Source organism: Lynx rufus, unplaced genomic scaffold (assembly GCF_022079265.1).
Source record: "Lynx rufus isolate CCGP_SWC_20201006 ecotype Redwood Valley unplaced genomic scaffold, mLynRuf1.p SCAF_5, whole genome shotgun sequence".
In the NCBI taxonomy this organism is placed as follows: Eukaryota; Metazoa; Chordata; class Mammalia; order Carnivora; family Felidae; genus Lynx; species Lynx rufus.
Genome location: NW_025814867.1, coordinates 75,716,852 through 75,739,136, shown reverse-complemented (window position 1 = coordinate 75,739,136; position 22,285 = coordinate 75,716,852). Strand labels below are relative to the sequence as shown.

At 43.7% G+C, this 22,285-nt stretch overlaps 1 protein-coding gene and 1 pseudogene across 3 annotated transcripts; both read right to left on the bottom strand.

Annotated features, from left to right (window-relative positions):
* Nucleotides 1-52: 52 nt before the first annotated feature.
* EIF2B5 (eukaryotic translation initiation factor 2B subunit epsilon) lies at nucleotides 53-14,265 on the bottom strand. Of its 3 annotated transcripts, XM_047099350.1 has the most exons (17): nucleotides 14,039-14,264; nucleotides 12,912-13,036; nucleotides 11,881-12,066; nucleotides 11,610-11,787; nucleotides 11,442-11,522; nucleotides 11,093-11,170; nucleotides 10,499-10,811; nucleotides 9,102-9,247; nucleotides 8,350-8,491; nucleotides 8,127-8,228; nucleotides 7,815-7,922; nucleotides 7,042-7,132; nucleotides 6,610-6,733; nucleotides 5,979-6,104; nucleotides 5,455-5,565; nucleotides 5,197-5,279; nucleotides 53-148 (listed from the first exon to the last, which is right to left on the bottom strand). In XM_047099350.1, exons 1-16 carry the CDS (start codon nucleotides 14,231-14,233, stop codon nucleotides 5,220-5,222), a joined length of 2,166 nt encoding a protein of 721 aa, XP_046955306.1. In that variant the 5' UTR covers nucleotides 14,234-14,264; the 3' UTR covers nucleotides 53-148; nucleotides 5,197-5,219. The 3 variants fall into 3 exon arrangements, 2 of the variants coding, with proteins under 2 accessions (XP_046955306.1, XP_046955305.1); XM_047099349.1 differs by lacking the exon at nucleotides 53-148 and having other exon boundaries at nucleotides 4,851-5,279; XR_006965655.1 differs by lacking the exons at nucleotides 53-148; nucleotides 5,197-5,279 and having other exon boundaries at nucleotides 5,456-5,565; nucleotides 5,979-6,075; nucleotides 14,039-14,265.
* LOC124527476 (uncharacterized) lies at nucleotides 8,650-8,735 on the bottom strand (annotated as a pseudogene).
* Nucleotides 14,266-22,285: the final 8,020 nt, after the last annotated feature.

Here is a 22,285-nt window from a genome sequence, read left to right as displayed (position 1 = left end):
TCAGGTCCCAGGCCCGCGGGGAGATTGGCGGCAGTCGCCTAGGCCCCCAGAAAGGGAGGGTAGATCTCACCAGGGTGGCTACGTTTCCGGACTCACCAAGGCCCCGGCTCTGGACCCAGGGGGGATCTATCGGCTGTTCCTCAGCAGCCTGGGACGGGTGTAACACAGGGGTCACTTTGGTCCCCAGAGTTGGGGGGGGGGTGTGTGTGATTCTGACCAGGTATCAATGGAGGAAAGTGACCTCCACATGGCCCTTTAGGGTCTTTTGAAAAGCATAGCTGCTGTCACTGAGTCTGTCAAACAGTTCCTTGAGGACAGAATCGGATCGAGTTCTGATTTCTTCTTATAACTTCAATACAATACCTAGGTGCAAAGTAGTGGCTTAATAAATGGATTGATGCAGAACGAGTGCAAGAATGAAAATGAGTGCATGACTGGGACAGTAAGAAACCAGAACTAGGTGTAATCGGTCCCTAATAGATTTTCTCACCCCTTAGTTTTTAATTCATTCAATAAAGTGTCCATTTAGGTGCAAGGCATACTGTAGGGGGTAAAGCAAAACAAGACAGGTAAGACTACTCTCAGGACTTTCACTGATCTGAAAAGAAGCACACAAGCTTGTAATAAATAACTTCAGAGTGACAAATGCTATGAAAAAGATAAAATGGAGCAATGTGATAGTAAAAGGGAGAAGAGAATTATGGGTGGTTAGGGAAGTCCTCTTCCCTTTGAGCTAAGACAGAATGGAAGCAGCAGCAGCAGCTATAAGAGGGTCTGGTGTGGGGGGAAAGCATTCCAAGCAGAGGGCATGGCCAAATATAAAGACTCAAGGCACAAATAACTCTCTCCCAATTTGAGGAACAAGGAGGCCATTGTGACTTTAGTGATAGTGGTAGATGAGGCTGGAAACATAGGCTGGGACTAGACCACATAGGTCTTTTAAGGCCACAGTAACAAGTGTGGGCTCCTCCCACTCCATTTTGTATCCTTGTCTAATTAGCATTTTCAGAGTAAGTACCTCTTCCACACAACTCTTCTGCTCAGGAACCTCTCGACATTCCCCCAGTGCCTTCCAAATATTCTTAGCACTGTATTCAAAACTCTCCATAATCTAAACTGCCAACCTCTACAACTTTTTGTTTCATAATATGCTGGCTATATTTTTTACTTCAGCAAATCAACCTAATTGCTAGTACCTGCACAGATCTTGTGCATTTTCACTTCATACCCTTTTTTTTAAATTGAATATATGTGCATGTTAAGCTCTTAACAGCATTTCTCTGTCCCATTTTCCTCCCTACCCCAGTATACTTTTAAAGCTTATACTATTTCTTGATCTATACATTCTAGATATTGCATATTACTCCCAATTTTCATTAATGGATTTTTCTTCCACCTTCCCCCTAGCCTCTTAAAATAGTAAAATTATCCTTTTTGGTTAAATCAGTATAGATTTTAGTATTGACATTCTCACTGAGTACATGCTTCCTTCACAACTTTTTGTTTCTGCTGGCATTAATCATAGCCTTCCTTTTTCATTTGCTTTTTTATATATCTACCATTAAGTCTTACTACATAATCTAAGTTTCTCAATACATATTGTTTACATAGTCAAATAGATTATCCAACCATTTTCTCCCTTGGAACCTTCCGCTCTCTTGCTCTGGTCAGCACTGTTGGCTGTCTCAGCCTATGCACAGCTCTCACCCTGGGACTTCTCTGCATCATGTTCTGAATTACCTCTCCTCTGTGTTGGATCCCCATTTCCTGGATACTTTTTACTCCTTTGCTTTGGGTAAAGCACACCCTTTGGTGGCTTACTTTGAGAGTATGGGAAATAAAACCCCTTTTGAGAACTTGCAAATCTGAAAACATGATTGAGTTGAAAGTAATTTTCCTTCAGAATTTTGAAGGTATCATTACATTGTCTTCCAGCTTCCAGTGTTGCTATTAAGCAGTTAGATCTCTATTTTTCCCTAAGGCTTTGCACATGACTTGTTTTTACTCTTTCTGTAAGTTTTTAGAAGTTCCCTTTATTCCTGAGGTTCTGAAATTTCATGGCGATATATCTTGGTGCTTATTCACTGTGCTAGGCACTTAGTGAGTCCTTTCCATCGAGAAATTCAACAATATTTCCTTACTTAGTAACATCACTACTATTTTCCCCATACTTTTTTACAACTTGTTAGATGTTGGACCTTCTGGATTCTTCCTTTATCAACCATTCCCTTTTATTTTTGAATGACTGCATCTTTTTGCAAGATTTTCTTAACATTATTTCCAACCTTTCCCCTATCCAATTGGATAGGTAAAATGTCACAACTCAAAATTCAACTACATAAGGATGGGTAACATCTCCATCCTATTCAGTTCTCTAGTCCTCCAATTCTCAGTAGGAAACAATTTACTTAATTTCTAAAAACTTGTTTGAAAAAAATTTTTGTTACCTAGTTCTCCCTTTTCATAGTACTTTCTTCAGACACAATATTTTTTTGAGAATAATTATAGCTCTCCCCCCTCCCTGAGGTTTTCAAATAACTCCCTACTTTGTCATGGTTTCCTTGGTTTCAATTTTGTTTTGGTCTCTGCCTTTCATGTTCAAAGTTTCCTCAAATGTTTGATAACCATTGGCAGTCTATTCACATTTAAGAGTGAAATACTAAAAAGTTGATTGGAAACTCTGTCGAGGTACAGGGCTTTTTAACTAACAGGATTCACTGTACGATGATCAAATAGGGTAAAGATGGTTTTTGGTTTTGAGAAAACAAAAAGTGTCAGTATTGAAAGGCTTTTTTTCCCCTGCACTTATTCAGCTTGTTTTTGCCTGGTGTGTGCTGATATTCAGAGCCCTACCACTCATACACTTTCACTTAATCCCTCATTTCCAATCTAGCCCCTCACCCCCATCCTCATGTCTGCTCTTGAGTCCAGAGGCTCTAATATCTTTTCCTTAAAGTTCTGAAATTTCATGGGGCTATTTCATTCATTCTACTGGGCACTCATGAGCTGTTAGTCTGAAAAGTCCTGCCTTTTGGGTTTAAGAAAACTTCATAAATATTTCTTTTATAATTTCCTCTCCATTTCTTCAGACTAAATCCTCCCATTTCTTGCAGGACAGTTGGGGTAATTACCTGGCTAAACCAGATGAGGTAGAAACCTGGGGGGCCTTTTCTTATACAGATCTTTGATTCTCCTGCACCCACCCCATTCTCAGCCCCAATCCTTATCCCCTTTGCTGAACCTCTTCTGGGTTCAAAAGGGCACATTGGGTTTGCTTCTTGTTAATAACCACCTCAGCAGAGAGAACCCATCTCATTCTGCTCTGTTAAATGAACTTTCACTCTTTGATTTATTTTTCATTTTCCAAAATGTTAATGTCTCTTATTCATTGTGATCACCTCTGGTTTTTCTTATTGAGTCATGTGCCTTTTTTGAAGAATTTCATTACTGGCATTTGAATGGGGTTTTTGAAAAAGTAAAACAAAAAACAAAACAAAACAAAACCCCATGTGTTTAGTATACCACATTTAAATGGAAATCCTTTGCTTTGCTTTTAATATCCCCTTCTACCCTTTCCTACTTTTAGGCCACTCAAGTGTCACAATCCTCTAATCCTTCCCTAATTACTCTTCTGGAAGGAATCTCTTCCTTCTGAAAAGTTCTATAGGCCACCTCTAATCTCTGCTACCCATTAGGTACAAATCAGAGATGCCCTAAAGTTATTTGTATTTAACAGCTCCTAGTAGTCCATGCCATAACCTTCATATGCCCTCTAGGTACTAGTTCCTACATATGAAAAAGCAGAAACTGAGATTTACTGAACAAGAAAAGTAAATTAAGCCAAATCCTGTTTTTTTACTCTTTAGAAATACTCGGTACTGCCCATTCACACCCTTGAATACAATTCAGTATTCTTTTCCTCAGCTTACTCCTTTTTACCCAACTAAAATGAATAATGGCAACCATTTTCTGTGATGTCCAGGAGGATCACTGGTTACCAGTAACATTTGCCACAGTTTAGGTGTCAATAGGGTAAAGGTTTTAGGACAGCAAAAAAGAGCTTAAAAAGATGAGACAGAAGAGCATGTCTCATAGTCGAAGTTAAAGGGGACAACAGAGCAAAATGGCAAACTCCAGCTTTATCAATGACCAGTTATGGGACCTCTCTGAAATTTAGGTTCTTCATCTGAAAATGGGGATATGACCTATTGTCTACTGTGAAGTTTAAACACATGAAAAGTATTTAGCAAAATGCTTACCATACAGTAAGCCATTTCATAGGATCTTTCTCTGTTCTTAGGATACTCATTGCTGGCTTGGGGTTATATTTGCCTCTGGAGGCAATTTCCCTTCACTGAGACACTGAATATGCTGAAACATAAAGAATTCTAGATTATGAGATTCAAGCCCTCAGCTTTGCTCCTCAAGAGTCTTGAGACCTTAAGCAAACTTCCTTATCTTTAAGATGCTGAATATCCCAGTTTCCCTGATAATTGTACTGGATCTATTGCACAAAGCATGGCAGTTGGTCAATGGACTTTACATATGTTTGGATCATCACCCTCTGGCAGGAAAGTGTTTGCATTAGGACTCTCTATGGCAATAGGCTCAGGAATACTACTCCAGGACCACAAATTGGTCCACAGAGGCTGGAAAAGAATCTAGGCCTTTCACTACCCTTGAGCCAAGGCAATGGTCAATTAGCAAGGCACCACAGTACCACCTAGTGGCAGTAACACCCTTCCTCTCCCTCTCTCCCAGGTGTTAAGGAAAAGCTGCAAGGTTCAGAACTCTTTGGTCACCTATTTTAAGAGCTGATCAGTCAGAGTTGGAGAGAAACCAAATACATCCCCCTCTCTCTCTTTTTTTTAATATTAACAAATACAAGCAGCAGAAAGGGCCAGTTGCTCTCTGCTGTTCCCTGAGGGAAAGCCAGAGCACAAAACTATTCCTCTGGGCTTCCTCTAACTGCAGGGCTTGCCTTGCTCCTCTTTAGGCAGAGCTTTGTTCCAGCCCAACTTCCCTTTTCCCAACTCCCCAGTCAGGATGGGAGGCACATGGTTACTGGCGGTGGGAAGAATACTGTAGTTCCAGCCTCTGCTCCTTTGAGTCTCAGCTTGGATGGTGATCACTCATCCTTCTGCAACTAGCCTCTCATTTGCTCTGGTCCAGAAGCCAGGAGGGCTATCAACACACCCGTAGGAGCAGGCGGTGTGACTTCAGTCATCTTCAGATGATTCCTCTTCTGCCTCTTTTAGCCACTGGATGAACCTCTGCAGCTGTAAGGAAGCAGAGTGGAAAGCTATTGAGGAAGGGGAATATAACCCTTCTGTTCTCCTTAGCAGATAAACAGCTTGAGCAGCCAGAGTCCCAGGGACCAACCACCCTGGAATCTATGACCAAGAGCCAGGGACCAGACAACCATTGTGGTCACAGGAGGGCAGCCTGACTCACCTGTTGGTTCTTGCGCAATTGCTGCCCCTTATCAGTCATATCCCTTTGGCTGAACCAGCTCAGGATTGTTTCCTCAGCCAGGATCTCTAGCTGGTAAAAAGCCATCAGCACCTGCAGAAGGCCAGCAGAGGAGATCTCAGGGACCTCAAAGAATCCAGCAAGATATAATAGATAACAGAGAAAGAGGAAGAGAGATCTTAGCACCTCTTTCCACCAAACTATCAGCTTCCTTTTAAACACCAAGCAGTTGCTTTAAAAATAGACAAGAATGAGCTATTCACTCTGCTACTGGGATAGGTTTAACTTCTGGAACTTTTGTTTGGTTCCTGGGATAATCACCAAATGGTTGCCTTACTAGCCTGGCTCCAAGCTGTACATCCTAGCAAACAGCATGATAATAGGGGTAGATGGTGCTATTAATCAAACCCCATACTGGATTCATGTCAGCCTGTTTTGTGTCTCCATGAAGGCAGCCAAGGTCTGTTTCAAAGCAAATGCAGGACTAGGGGGCTTGAGGTATTCACCTTGGCCAGGGAAGTACTAAGAGCTTCATGCTCCAGGAAGAAGTCCTCAATGGCTGCCAATGCTTCCAAATGATCAGCTGCACGCTTTATGTAGTTCCTAAAAACAGGACTCCAGGCTTTGAGAAGCTATGGAAGAAAGGAAAAGGGAACTGCAATATATTCCTGAGCATGCACCTACATCTAGATAGCAAAGAAAGTCAATATCGATAACAGAGGACTATCAGGATATGGGAAAACAAGCGGGAGATGATACAGGCCTGAAGAATCATGTCAGAGGGACTTGGGAGTTGCTGGCAGTCAGGGTTGGTGAAAAAGAAAAGATTTCCCAGAGAAGGTAAAAGGGGGTCAGATGCTACAGGCTGCCTCAACATACCCATTGCCAGCCTAAAGGTTGATCTCATTCTGTGCTAAATCATTTCAGTCAGAGAGTATAAAAGTCTAGGACTATTCTGGATATATCTTTGGGCTGCTCTTGTACCCAATCTATACCCAGAGGCAAGGAGAAAGGAACCACAAGTAACACATATCCCACAGTAAGACCTTCTACTCCCTATTTCCTTTAAAGTGAAACACAGCAAGAACGATGATCTGCCACCACCCAATCTCTTGTCTCCAGCCCATCTTTACTCACGGGAAGCAGCAGGGCGCAGTAACGGTTTGGGTCCAGCAGGGAATCCATCTGTTGGAAGGGGAACTCCAGGACCACGTGGCTCAATACTTGCATCACCTCCTTTAGACTTATGTTGTAGGCGTATCTGTGGGAAGACTGGGGTGACACCAGGGCCTTCACTGGCCCTTTCAGCTTGCTTGTAGGACCATGACTTTGACAGGATACTGGGGGAGAAGTCAGATGGAACAACATGCAAGGGGAAGACTTTGGAAGAGGGAAGTCTATGCTGAGGCCAGAACCTAACATTCTCCTTGAATCATCCTAATTCTCTACTAGCCTTGCTCACTTGGGACGTTGAGTGAATCAGTTCCTATCTGGGAAAGAAACAGGAGAGAACCTCTACCTGCCTGGGATTACCCAGCAGACAGGAGCAGAGGGAAGGGCTGCTCTTACTTGAGAGAGTTGATCTCTAGGACTAGATTGTCACAAGAAATGTTCTCCTCCTTGCCCCGCTGTAGTGTTCCCAGGACTTCATTCTGGAATACTAAAATCAAACGAAAAAGTTCATGAGCCAACATCACTCCAGAATGCTTTAAGTTCTCTACTCCTGACCTTATCATTTATTTATTTTAAATATTTATTTATTTTGGGGCGCCTGGGTGGCGCAGTCAGTTAAGCGTCCGACTTCAGCCAGGTCACGATCTCGCGGTCCGTGAGTTCGAGCCCCGCGTCAGGCTCTGGGCTGATGGCTCAGAGCCTGGAGCCTGTTTCCGATTCTGTATCTCCCTCTCTCTCTGCCCTTCCCCCGTTCATGCTCTGTGTCTCTCTGTCCCCCAAAAAATAAATAAACGTTGAAAAAAAAACTAAAAAAAAAAAAATTATTTATTTTGAGAGAGAGAGAGAGAGAGAGAGAGAGAGAGAGAGAGAGAGAGCATGAGCGGGGGAGGGACAGAGAGAGAGGGAGAGAGAGAATCCCAAGCAGGCTCTGCACTGTTAGCGCAGTGCCCAACGTGGGGCTTGAACTCATAAACTGTGAGATCACGATCTGAGCCGAAATTAAGAGTTGGATGCTTAACCGACTGAGCCCACCCCAGCACCCTATGGGCCTGATTTTATACCAAACCCCTTCCGGGAGAAACACAAGTCTCTGGCTAGTCGATCCAGACAAAGAATGAACTGGAAGTTTTCCTCTTTTGTCCCAGGACACTGCTCCCCTGGCCACTTACCTTTGAAGTCATCCATCTGTGGGGAGCCCGTTCGGCTGTCTAGCTCCTCAGCATCCATACTCTGCTCACTCTCAGTTTCACTCTCTTCTTCCACATTGATTCTGAGTCCTGAGAACCCATTAAGGGTGAGAAACAAGAAAAGGAAAGAGCCATTGACACAGAGTAATCTATCTACCCTGTCTGAGTGAATAAAGTAATAAACAAGTGGTCTGATTCTGAAGTATTCACTCTCCTTCAAAATATTCCGACTTAGGAGTGTGTGTGTGTGTGTGTGTGGGGGGGGGGGGGTGACAGGAATAAGGCCTAGCTCACCCCATAGATTCTGCCGTAGTTCTTCTTCCTCTTCCACATTCATGTCTGCAGCTTTCCAGAGGTAGCCCTGGCCAGCAACTCCGACTTCTGCTGGATTGTAACCTGGAAAAGCATTGATCTTTAGTGAAGGCACATGAGAAGCACAATCACTCTAGGAGGAAATACTGGTTTTCCCACAGGGCAAAGAGACACACAGATGCCCCACACCTGCTAAGCCTCACACCTTTCAGCTTCACTTTCTCCTTTTCTTGGTTAGCCCCAGAATCGTCACTGAACTGGCCATCATCCTCATCTTCCTCTGCATCTGGAGGGTGCAAAGAGATCACCGAGCCCTCAGGCAGCGTGATGTCTGGGCCCACTACCACCTAGGGGACCAAAAAAGAGTAGGTGGCACAGATCCATCAGTGTGTTGGGAAAAGGTACATCCTGACAATGAGCAACTATTTTTACTAAGCCAAGTAGAAGATAAATGAATCCACTGGATTTGCTCTCTCTCCCCATCTCTGCCCCGTGTGCTCGTGCTCTCTCTCAGAATAAATAGTTTTCAATTAGCAATAATCGTGCCTCGGATAAACCTCATTGGCTACGATACTGCCACTGCACAAAACTTCTCTCAGAATAAATAAATAAGCATTAAAAACAAGGGGGCTGCCTGGTGGTTCAGTCAGTTAAGCCTCCAACTCTTGATTTCGGCTTGGGTCATGATCTCACATGGGATCGAGTCCTGCGTCCAGCTCTACGCTGACAGTGTGGAGCCTGCTTGGGATTCTCTCTCCCTCTCTCTCTGTCCGTCCCCTACTTGTGTGTGTGCAAGCACACGTGCTCTCTCTCAAAAAAAAAAAAAGAAAAAAAAAAAGAATCCACTGGATTGGGACTCTCAATTCAGGCTGGAACATGGGTGGACATAAGGCCCCTCTGGCTCAACATGACCACCAACCAGTTTGGGGCTTGTGTGCAGTATGGAGATGGTCTTACCTGGGAAGTAAGGACACAGCGTGGCTTCAGTGTAACTTGTTCCTTGACTTCAGCATTGTCACAGAGCAGAGATTGATGGATCTGTGCTCCAGCAGCCACTCGGACACCCTGCCACAGGTAGGCCTGGTCCAGCACCACGTTATCACCTGGCTCAGGACAGGAAGCATTCCTGGTCACTCAGGGCTCCAGACCAGGGCCATTCCTAGAGGACAGGGCTGACTGATAGCAGCACAACTCCCACCCAGCTCTGATACTGCATCCCTAATTCACCAGAAACACCCTCTCCCCTTCTAAGCTCCAGCCTGAGAATAGAAGTGTTTACCACGACCATCCTCCACTAGGTTTGCAACAATCACAGACTATATACTGCACTTAAGTACCTGAGAACCTTCAAGATATCTGGGGACCCCTTTGAACTCAAGATCCTTGTTAGAATCATATCCACGTCTAGAAGTAGAACTCAATTTTTCCATCTCTTCTTGTACATTTCAATTTTTAAAAAAGATTTTAAGGGGCGCCTGGGTGGCTCAGTCGGTTGAGCATCCGACTTGGGAGTCAGGTCACAATCTCCCACTCATGGGTTCGAGCCCCACATCGGGCTCTGTGCTGACAGCTCAGAGCCCGGAGCCTTGCTTCGGATTCTGTGTGTGTCTCTCTCTCTCAAAATAAATAAACATAATAATAAAAACAACAACAACAAAAAAAAGATTTTAAGTAATCTCTATACCCAATGCAGGGCTTGAACTCACAACCCCGAGACCAAGAGTCCCGTACTCTGTCGACTAAGCCAGCCAGATGCTTGCTCCTCTTCTTGTACATTTTAGAATTCGAGTTTTATTGTTGTTCCTTTAAAGGGCCAGTTCCATTAAAAGCATCACATTCCTATAACCAAAGTGACTTACCAAGAAACAACCAGGTAGTAATGGTAGAGTAAAAAGAATGCCGTACTTAGAATACTCACATTCAAGTCCTAGCACTGCCTCTCATTAGCTTATAACCCTGAGGGAGATAAACCTCTTTGAGCCTATTTGCTTGGCTATAAACTGAGAATAAATAATACTCACTTCACAAGGTTTTTGTGAGGATAAATGAAACGATGTACGCAAAATCCCTTTGTAAAACTGCAATGCACCAAACAGATGTTATTATTGCATGTTAATTATCCACTTGGTCCTGAATGTGAATAAGGTACTCTGGAATGTGAAGGGTCACCCAATAAGAGGCTCATAGGCCACAAATTAAAGGCCACAAATTTCACATCCCTATTCTGTCCTTTACTAAGGTAGCCACACTAGTTCCTCCTTCTCAGGAACGATCCCTCTCTTTCTCTGAAGACATGGGGCTCCCCACGTTCCTGCTCCTGGGGTGACCAGTTTGATTTCCCCACCTGTGCTCACCAATGCGGCAGCCAGGGCCAATGACACTGTTGGTAATAGAGCAATTGCTGCCAATGACAGTGCCAGAGCCCAGAAGCACATTTTCCTCCAGGACGCTGCCATGGCCTAGGCTGACTTCAGGCCCTCGGTAAATGTTATGCCGGGAATGAGTGCAGTTCTGGGTTGTGCTGTCAGTGAAGTTTGCCTCTGGCGTGAGTGGGTAGACCCATCGGCGGATGACATCAGCACAGACAGCCGCATACATGTGTAGGTTGGAGACCCGGGCGCCATATTCCCTAGTTGTCACGTGCATGTGGATCTGGTTCCCTAGGATCTGAAAGGGGACAAGGAAAGGGCGGTCACCCAAGTAAGTAAGAGAGGAAGAACACAACCAGGTACAATTCTTTCCTAACTTTAAGTTCCCCTCTGCCTTTCAATGTCCTAGCCAAATGGTCAAGATGTTTCTTTGTCTATTGCTTCCCTCTCCCCCCGCCCCACCCCCTAGTTCTTTTCCTTACTCCTAAGGCTCAATAAAACACAAAAGAGGACCAAAAATTATCAGCATGGGATAAAATCACAGCCCTCTTCTAAAGAGGCATGGGAACCTTTTCTTACCTCCTCATTCACTAACAGGCCTCGTACAAAGTCATCTCGAGTTTGGTAGTCAAAGTTGTCTGTAAAGAGTTGAGCCACCTGCGGGGGGGATGTAGCACCATGGTAAGTGCTATTCTCTGGAAGCAAAGATAAGCCTCTAAAGACCTATCAGACCCTATGACAGTTGGACAAGGGCCAGAATCCCAAAAAGGCTCCCAATGGGATCCTGGGGTCAAGATGAAGCACCCGTTTACTGTGGAACTGATAAGAGAAAAAGGGAGAAGAAATATACCCTGGCCTTCTAAAGGAGCAATAACATACCTCAGAGTTTTACTCTTTAGATATGCAGCTCTGGCCCTGAAAAGCTCACCTGAGGAGAGCAGATGCTGATGTGACAGTCCAGTAAATCATAGCGAATCTCTACACCATCTCCACTGCCCTGGAACAAACTCTGTAGGGAGAAGTTACAAGCACTTCAACGTGTCTCCTGCTAAAGCCTGTCACTTTCCCATCTCAAGGACCCCAGATACCCACATACCAGAGGAAAAGAAAACCGCCGAAGACCTTGGGTCTTCTGGAAATGGAGAACCCGGTTTGTGGCACTATCCACAGCCACTACCACATTGTCCTCATGGCAACGAGTTGGGTGGCTAGGGGATGACTCTTTGAAGATCATTGTCATCACAGATACATTTTTTTCTAGCTTCCGCCTCAATCTATAAAGGATAGGAAGGAGAGAGCAGCAAAATAGCAGTCTTAGGGCTCTGCTGGTTCCAAACCCTTTGTCCTTACCATCGTCCCATCCTGACCTGTGTTCTTCCAGGGCTTTGGTAATATTGATGTTTGAGATGACATCCCCATACACCAGAAGGAAGTCAGAGCGCACCAAGGCCTTGGCATCAACATCACGGAGAACATCCCCCAGTGATCGATATAATTCTGATGTAATTATTCGAACCACGTTGAGGGATGTAGGGCGGCACCACTTGGATTTCCTAAAGGAAGGCGGATGAGGGGAACGAGCAAATCAAGCATAAAGATTGCGTAGAGCTTCCCTATTTTTCTCCCCCATTCAACATTCACACACCTTCTCTACAGCTTTTCTGGGTTCCTGCCAGCATCCTCTACTTCAAAGAGATTTATGAACTATAATGAATGGTTTCAGCATCCTGTGTCACCAGTCTTGTTTTATGGGTTAGAGAAACATAGTTATTTCTTCTCCATACCCTGACACCTGTCCCCAAACATGGATCTGAATTCAAAATCCTGCTGAGACTTAAGAGTATACAAAGTATCCTGGGAACACACTTTCCATGCCACTTCTTTCCTTGCAAAGTCCAAAACAAATTTAGGAGCTGTCTAAAGGACACCATGCTAATATCCTAGTCTTTATTCCCTATACTTCCATAAATCCTAAGATTCACTCTTTTTCAAGAAGATTTCACCAAACATTTGTTAAGTGTTTATTTACTACGTGCTTTGTACTAAGCTAGGCACTGTGAATACAAAGATGAGGAAGAGCTCAATATTTAGAAGCTCAGTGGCAAAACAAAGATGTTTCTCTCATGACTTCCATATTGGAGGCTTTAAATAAAAGCAAAATCAACAAGATCAAACTTTATAAATGAGATTTAGAAAAAATCCAAATGTTATTCTTTAATCTTTGTCACAACTTCAGCTGCTCACCTCCTGATAGGTGAAGAGAATGCCCTTAGTCCTTATGATGGAATCCAAACAGACACATTTTTTCCCCTCACAATTTCTCCTTACTTAGTTACAACCATCCTAAGGAAACTGGAAAAAATGGTGAAATATGGAAAGAAAAGTTGCAGAGTCTTACAGTAAATGTTCCTTGATTTGAGCAGCCTTCCAGCAACAAAAAACAAAGGTTTCCTGTACACCTGTGGCGGTCAGAAATTCCAGAGTGTAGTCAATTAGTGCCACATTGGCCAGGGGCAAGAGGACCTGGAGGGCAGGAGATGAAAAAAGTCTTAATTTTTGAATCCAGAAAGGTCCGCTGGGCACTATTCTTTCCTCCACTTAACTACAATTTTCACTCCCCTACCAGTGTTCCCAAACGCTATCGTTTTACTTTATCTTCTAAAGTTAAAAGAAATCAGGCCCCTACCTTTGATGTTCATGGCATGCTCTAAGCATGAGAACCTAGGATGAGAATGTAACAGCAAGCATGGAATCTGCTTGCCTAGCAACGGACACACAGCTACTACAGGACGACAGGCCACTCTGGCAAAGGATAATACTAAAAATCAATCTTATCTCCAGAAACGTAAGCAGTGATAAGGCCCTTTCCTCCATAAAATTTCCTTCCAGATCTCTTTCTGGCCATCCCAATCATTTGTCCAAAATGAACAGCCATTAGGCTTTTTGGGAGGTGTGGGAAGTTAGGATTTTTTCTTATCCGAATGCAGCTGTCTTTGAACTAGGGACTGCTGAGTGACCCTGCAATCCCTAAGACTAGCTCAGTCCAATTCCCCAGTATCTAGACAATACGGGGTCTGCTGGCAACTGGCCACTAAACCAGTTCTGTCTTCCTTTTGACAGATGGCACCGTCTGTCATTAAAACCTGGAAAGAAAAAAAGGACACCCTCCGGGATTCAAGACAGCTCTTACTATGGGATCAGACTGTTACCGGTCTGCTCTTTTTTCAGGCATATGACCCCCCTTTTTGCAGGCAAAAGGAAGTGCTGTTCCCATTCACCTAAGGATCTCTTTTTCCATTGCACGGTTAAAGGCAGCACAGCCTCCTCCTGGGGCATTGAATCCCCGTGTGAAGACTTCTCACAAGCACTACTTCTACACTGAGCCCTATACAAGCCTTTCAAACCTGAGGTGGTCAGCATGAGTGCCCATCTGCCAGAGCACTCCCCACTACGCAGCCGAAAGGATAACCTGCTGTAGCCCGGCCACCTACGGGCCCTTTGGCTGCTTCCGCGCGCGGTGCTCACCCGAGGCTGGTCCTTAGAGATGGGGAAGAAGCGGCGATTGAAGCTATCTGCCACCAGAACTGCTTGTAGGGGCGGCGGCGGTTCCTCCTCCGACCCTTTGGCTCCCGCGCCGCTGCCGCTTCCCGGCCCAGGGCCGCTGCGCTTGTTGGCCCGACTAGCCACCGCACCAGGCGACGCCACCACAGTCGCCGCCATCTTCCTCCCTCACGGCCACCGCTTCCGCACGGAAGCTGACACCGCTCGGAGTAGGGGACAAAAAGGACCCAGCGCTCGAAACGCGAAGGATCAACGAAAGGAAGGAGGGAGGAGACAAGGAGAGAGCAGTGCGCAGGCGTGTTCCCTAGACGCCGGCCCCTGGGAGGAGCAAGTCGTGGGCCGCCTTTGGGCTCAGCGGATGGAGGCGCGGGGTGGGGTGGAGTCCTAAGGCGCACAGACTCGAATTGCAGGTATGGTAGGCCTTCTTTTATACACGAACTGGCTGAGATTTCTCGAGGGATGATGCGACTTGGGGTCTCTGCTTGATCCATTCGGAATATGTAATCTTCCTCGGCCGGAGCATTTAAAAAATTGCAGTCCTCCATCTACGTTCTAGTCACTTAAATATGACCCAGCACCTTGGGGAGTTCGGAACCCAGTCAAACATCTCCTTCCTCAGGGAACTCACAGTCCACCTAAATAAATACAGAACATGGTATATAGTAGGGAGAGTAGTAATTCTGTGGAGCCTTGATGGTGGCCAGCGGACGATACAAGCATTATCTCATTTAATTTTTCACACATCTTATTCATTCGCTCAACAAACGTTTTTTGAACACTCAGAGGAGCGAACTTCACCCAGCAGCTACTAAGTGGAAGAACTGGTATTGGAACCCGATCTGTCTGACTTCAGAGTTCCACATCTTTCTGCCAGGTTACGTGAGGATAAAAGTTCCTATTTTATGATTTCTTCATTTCTTCATTCATTCGGCCTATCAGCATTTCTTGAAACCCTACTGTGTCTTAGAGCGGAGTTGAGGTCGATCTAAGGTTGAGTGGGACTGGAGTTAAACCTTTGAGGCGGAAGGAACTAAGCAAAGCCCTAGGCTCGAGAGGCAGAGCATGACTGGGGGGCAAAGGCGGTGGCTGCAGGGAGAAAACCAGTCCTGCGGAGGAGTCAGACCTTGGGGACGCGGGGGAAGCCAGGCAGCGCTGCTTGGCGGTTATTTGGAAAACTAGTTTTCCAGCAAGGCTCAGCGCCCTTTCTACACAGAACTGTGTGAAATCCATGATCCGCTTATCTGGCAAAGTTTCTGCAAACCTTGTTCTCACCATTGCTGGCCTTGCATGTTGCCATTTGGGGTTCAGAAGGCTTAGATTTGTTGTTTCCACGTGGTCATTGCGGTTTGACTAGAGGTACTCCGGCGCTCCCCTCCTAGGACCACGGAGTCTTTCATTTCTTCCCCATACTGGTTGATGATAGTGCTGAGCAAAAACCATTTCTTAAGGATTTGGGAAAATATAGGCTGGAGAAGGAAAGGGAGAAGGCATCTCAGAAGAAGTTTTCACTTAAATATATGTGCACTGTAAAGGATGCTATTCTACTGTCCTACAAATCCATGGGCAGAAAGAGAAAAAAAAAAGGCTGATTAAATTGGATTAGTGATGTGCAGGTGTTGGAGCAGTGGTGGTGGTAGTGAAGCATATGGAAAGTAGGTCCAATTTTAGGAAAAAAAAAATATTTATTTATTTTGAGAGAGTGTGCGCATGCAAGCGAGTGGGGGAGCAGCAGAGAGAGAGGAAGAGAAAGAATCCCAAGCTGGCTCTGAGCTGTCAGTGCAGAGCCCAGCTGGGGGCTTGATCCCATAAACAGTGAGATCATGACCTGAGCCGAACTCAAGAGTCAGACATTTAATGGACTGAGCCACCCAGGCACCCACAATTTTAGAAACTTTTAAATGACTCTTGTGATCCAGGAAAGTGGTGAGTGAAAAGTCTAGAGTCATGAAATTCTGTATACGGATAGCTGGGTATGAGGTTTTTAATGGAGGGGCTCAGGGAGGATGTATGTTTCAAAATTTACTCGACTCAGTAACAACAACAACAACAACAACAACAAAAATCCAAACAAAAATGGGTCAAATTTCTTGAATAAACATTTCTCAAAAAAAGATCTACAAATGGCCAATAAAGCACATGAAAATATGCTCAATATCACTAAACAATAGGGAATTACAGGTCAAAAGTACAATGAAATATCACCTCACATCCACTGGGATGGCTACTATCAAAAAAACAAAACAGGAGTGCATGGGTGGCTCAGTCGGTTGGGCATCTAGTTCTTGGTTCGGCTCAGGTTGTGATCTCACAGTTTTGTGGGTTTGAGCCCCGTGTCAGGCTCTGCACTGGTGGTGTGGAGCCTGCTTGGGATTTTCTCTCTTTCCCTCTCTCTCTCTCTCTGCCCTTCCCCCATGCTTGCGCTCTGTCTCTCTCAAAATAAATAAACTTAAAAAATATTAAAATAAAACACAGAAAATAACAAGTGTTAGTGAGGAAGTGGAGAAATTGGAATCTTTGTACCCTGTTGGTGAGAATGTAAACCAGTACAGCCACTGTGGAAAAACAGGACAGTGGTTCTTCAAAAAGATTAAACATAGAATTACCATATGATCCAGCAATTCTACCTCTGGATAAATATCCCCAAAAAGTGAAAGCCGGGACTCACATGTTTGTACACCTATATTCATAGAAGCATTATTCACAATAGCTAAAACATGGAAGCAACCCAAGTGTCCATTGAGGAATAAATGGATGAGCAAAATGTGATATATATGTATAACAGAATATTATTCAGGCTGAAAAAGGAAGGCTATTTTGACATAAGCTATAGCATAGATGAACCTTGAGGAATTATGCTAAGTGAAATAAACCAGTAACAAAAAGACAAATACTGTATGATTCCATTTATAGGAGGTACCATATTCATATAGACAGATAGTAATACTGTGGTTGCCATGGGCCGGCCAAGAGGAGGAAACGGGGAGTTGTTGTTTAATGTGTACAGAGTTTCAGTTTTATAACACGAAGAGTTCTGTGGATGGAGGGTGGTGATGGTTGCACAACAATGTGAATGTACTTAATGCCACTGAAATGTACAGTTAAAAATGGTTAAAATAGTAAATTTTATGTTATATATAGATTTTACCGCAGTAAAAAAAAGTTGAAAAAAAGCTTACTGGAAAGATCCTAAAATCCACAAGTACATAATCACACATACACACAAGCAAAATTAGTGAAAATCCTTTCCCCTATTTCTGTCATCCTACCCAACCTTGAGAATTATAACCATTATTAATAATTCGGTAGGTAATCTTTCCATTTCTTCCCTAAGTTTATATGTCTACGTCTAGAGATACATTATATGATTAAACACACAGACACAGACACCCTCAAACATACACCATATACATATATTCATCCATACATGATATACGTATATTCGCAGATACCCAAGCATAGAATTATGTTTAGAGACAGTATGCTATATGATGGTACTCCAGGGTCAGAGAATCTGGGTTCCATTACAGGCTCCAGTCATTTACTAGCTGTTTAACCTTGGGCAGATTACTTATTTTCTCTATGCCTGGACTTCTTCATCTTTGAAATGGGATAATAATAGTATTTACCTCGTAAGATTGTTGTGAGGATTAAATGAGATAACATATAAAAAGTTCCCCACCAGGGCATCTGGGTGGCTCAGTCAGTTAAGCATCCAACTTTTGGTTTCAGCTCAGGTCATGATCTTGCCATTTGTGGTTCTAACCTCACATCGGGCTCTGCACTGACAGTGCGAAGCCTGCTTGAGATTCTCTCTCTTCCTTTCTCTCTGCCCCTCCCCTGCTCTCTCTCCCTCTCTCTCAAAATAAATAAATAAACTTAGGAAAAAAAAATCCCTATACCTATTGTGGTGAGCACTGAGTAATGTATAGAATTGTTGAATCATATTGTACCTTGAAACTAATATAACACTGTATGCTAATTATATTTCAATAAAAATATGAAAGGCCCTTAGAACCCTGTGTGACACACTGTCAATGCAATTTGAATATTTGCTAGTGATGATACATTTTTGTCTGCAACTTAATTTTTATTTAATATACTGTAGAATGTAGACAAACCTAGCTATTTTCAATGATTCCATAATATTCTGTAGTATGAATATACCATAATTTGCCCAACCATTTCTTTAAAATTTTTTTTTTTTAAAATGTTTATTTGTTATTGAGAGACAGAGTGTGAGCATGGGAGGGGCAGAGAGAGGGGGAGACACAGAATCTGAAGCAGGCTCCAGGCTCCGGGCTGCCGGCACAGAGCCCAATATGGGGCTGGAATTCACAAACCTCTGAGATCATGACCTGAGTCAAAGTCAGATGCTTAACTGACTGAGCCACCCAGGTGCCCTGACATCTTACCCATTTTTAAGTGCACAGTTCAGTAGTGTTAAAGACATACACGTTGTTGTGCTACTATCACCACCATCCATCCATAGAACTCTTCTCATGTTGCAGAACTAAAGCTCTGTCCTCATTAAACAATGACTCTTCATTTCTTTCTCCCCTTAGCTCTGACAATCACCATTCTACAATTTGTCTCTAAGCATTGACTACCCTAGATACCTATGTAAGTGGAATCATGCAATATTTGTTCTTTTGTGACTAGTTTATTTCACTTAGCATAATATCTTCTTTTTAAAGATTTTTTTTAAAGTTTATTTTTGAGAGAGACAGAGTGCAAGTGGGGGAGGGGCAGGGAGCGAGGGAGACAAAATCTTGAAGCTGTCAGCACAGAGCCCAAGCGGGGCTCGAACCCACGGACCGAACTGAACCGTGGGATCATGACCTGAGTTGAAATCGGACGCTTAACCGACTGAGTCATCCAGGCGCCCCACTTAGCATAATATCTTCAAGGCTCATGCCTGTTGTACCATATGTCATAATTTCCTTCCTTTTTAAGGCTGAATAACATTCCATTGTATGTATACACCATATTTGTTTATCCATTCATCTTGACACTTAATGGACACTTGGGTTCATTCCCTGTTTTCGCTATTGTGAATAATACTCCTATGAATATGGGTGTATAAATATCTGTTTGAGTCCTTGCTTTCACTTTTTTTTTGGGTATGTATCCAGAAGTGAAATTTCTGTATAATATGATAATTCTATGTTTAATTTTTTTTGAAGAACCGCCTTCCTGTTTTCCACAGCAGCTGTACCACTTTGCATTCTCACCAACAGTGCACAAGGTTCTAATTTCTCCACATTCTTACCAACACTTGTTATTTTTTTATAAAGCTTTATTTTATAATCATCGTTATAATAAGTATGAAGTGGTATCTCATTGTGGGTTTTTTTTTTCATTTTTAAAAAGTTTTTATTTATTTTTGAGAGACAGAGAGAGACAGAGCATGAGCGGGGGAGGAGTAGAGAGAGAGAGAGAGAGAGGGAGATACAGAATCCGAAGCAGGCTCCAGGCGCCAAGCTATCAGCACAGCTGACCCTGATCCTGACTCAGGGCTTAAACCCATGAGCCCGTGAGATCTTGACCTGAGCTGAAGTCAGACCCTCAACCGACTGAGCCACCCAGGTACCCCTCACTGTGGTTTTGATTTTCATCTCTCTAATAACTAGTGATATTAAGTATCTTTTCACGTGCATAATTATTGGCCATTTGTGTATCTTTTGAGAAATGTCTATATAAGTCCTTTGCCCGTTTTTAAATAGTTTTTTTTTTTTAAGTTGTAGGAGTTCTTTATATGTTCTGGATAGCAATCTCTTATCTGATAATATCATTTGCAAATATTTTCTCCAATTCCACGGGTTGCCTCTTTACTCTGTTGATAATGTCCTTGGATGCACAAAAGTTTTTACTTTTGATGACGTCCAACTTATCTATTTTTCTTTTGTTACCTGTACTTTTGGTGTCATATCTAAGAAATCATTGCCAAAATCCAGTGTCAAGAGGTTTTTCTCTTGTGTTTTCTTTTAACTTTTAAATGGCACTTTTTTTTTTTTTTTTTGTCTTCAGGTTCTACTATAAAGATGTCAAAATAATGGTAGGATCTGTCCCCTGCAGGGTACCCTTGATACATGCACAAGAGCAGGCCATTTCTAGGCAGTGCTAAAGAGGACTTGGGGATTGCATGCATCAGCTGGTGGATTAGAGCATTTTGACAGGAAATCTTAGAGCCTTTTGTGCTTCTCATCTGGGCTCACTTGTGGCTTAGTAATCCGAGCTGATTGTTCACTGCCACAGTGTTGTTGTTTATTTTCTAGTTACTTTTGGATCTGGAGTTGTTCTGAAAGCGTTCTAAATATGTTATAGGATAGCTGAAATGTTTACTGTTCATGTCCTAGCTTGCTAGAAAATGAAAGAATAAGTAAAGTTCTGAGTTCTCTCCCATTCTCTTTTCTTTTCTTTTCTTTTCTTTTCTTTTCTTTTCTTTTCTTTTCTTTTCTTTCTTTTTTTTTCTGGAATCTTCACTATTATCTCCAGTGATAAAACTAGTTTCTGTAGGTATAACAATCGTCTTTGTCTTCCAGGATGAGCTGAGGAAGAAATATCCTCTAAACTTTCTATAGCTCAGGCAAAACATGCTGGGATTATTCAAAAGAAACTTCACTCAAAAACTTAAGGGAAGGGGTGCTTGGGTGGCTCAGTTGGTTAAGCATCCGACATCAGCTCAGGTCATGATCTCACAGTTCGTGGGTTCCAGCCCTGAGTCGGGATCTGGGTCAGCTGTGCTGACAGCTCTGAGCCTGGAGCCTGCTTTGGATTCCGTGTCTCCCTCTCTCTCTGCCCCTCCCCCGCCTGTCCTCTCTCTCTCTCTCTCTCTCTCTCTCTCTCTCTCTCTCTCTCAAATAAACACTAAAAAAATTTTTTTTAAAAACTTAAGAGAAGGGAGAAAAAAGGGAAAACAGTCACTAACACACATAATACTCTGCTTGGGCTGGGCCTTAATAAGGTGCTGGAGGGTGGCTTGGGGAGTTGGGCACCACCACCCTCTGGAGGTCATTGCTGTGTTGTGCACGAACCTATTCTGCAATTATTGTAGACTTACTTAGGTACCTTTTGACAGAGTGTTCCAAAATTGTAAAGAAGGAGCCCAGCCATATCCACAATGTACTTTGAGCCCAGGACCTGGGCTACTCTGTGACCAGTTTTCTTGAAAACAGCTTGAGCTTTGTGGCTGGGGAGAGAGCCATCTCTCTGAGAGTCAATAAGGTTCCTGAGACAGCATTGCCAAGAGAAAAAAAAAGTATGGCTAACGTATCAGCTTGAACATCAGAGTCTTGAATCCTGATGGAGCAGGGATTATAGGAACAGAGGGACACTATACTTGACCTGCTCTTTATCCAGCCTCCTACAAGGGGACATGTGTGCGTGAGGAGGGGCAGAGCTGTGGTATAAAAGAGAGAAAGTAGGTAGGGTGACCAACTGTCCTTGTCATCCAGGACTATGCCAGTTTTAGCACTGAAAGTCCTGCATCCTGGACTCAAGGAAACTCTCAGTCCTTGGCAAACTGGAATGTTTGGTTACCATAGAGGCAGGTGAGTAGGTGCCAAGAATTTTGTTGGTAACTCCCTCCTAAAGAGTCTACCTGGAGAAATAACCAGAGCTTTCCCAATACCTGGACAAGAAGGGGATCCTGAGTCTGGGGGGCCAGAGGATATTAACAACACTGTGGTGCTTACAGGTGGCAGAACTGCAAAACACCAAAGGAAAAAAATTAAAGACAGCCAGAGAAATATATATTACCTAAAGGGGAACAGGGGCACCTGTTCAGCGTCCGACTTCAACTCAGGTCATGATCTCGAAGTTTGTGAGTTTGAGCCCCATATTGGGCTTGCTGCTGTCAGCCTGTTGGGGCAAAGACTGCTTCTGATCCTCAGTCCCCTTCTCTCTGCTTCTCCACCGCTTGTGCTCTCCCAAAAATGAATAAATATTTTAAAAAAATAAAGGGGAATAAAAATTAGATTGACTTCACTAGAGCAAAAATGCAAGCCAGGGGCGCCTGGGTGGCTCAGTTGGTTGAGCATCTGACTTTTGCTGAGCTCATGATCACACAGTTTGTGAGTTCGAGCCCCATGAGACCCATGTCAGCTCTGGCTGACAGCCCAGAGCCTGGAGCCTGGAGCCTGCTTTGGATTCTTCATCTCCTTCTCTCTCTCCCCCTCCCCCTCTTGCACTCTGTCTCTGTCTCTCTCTCTC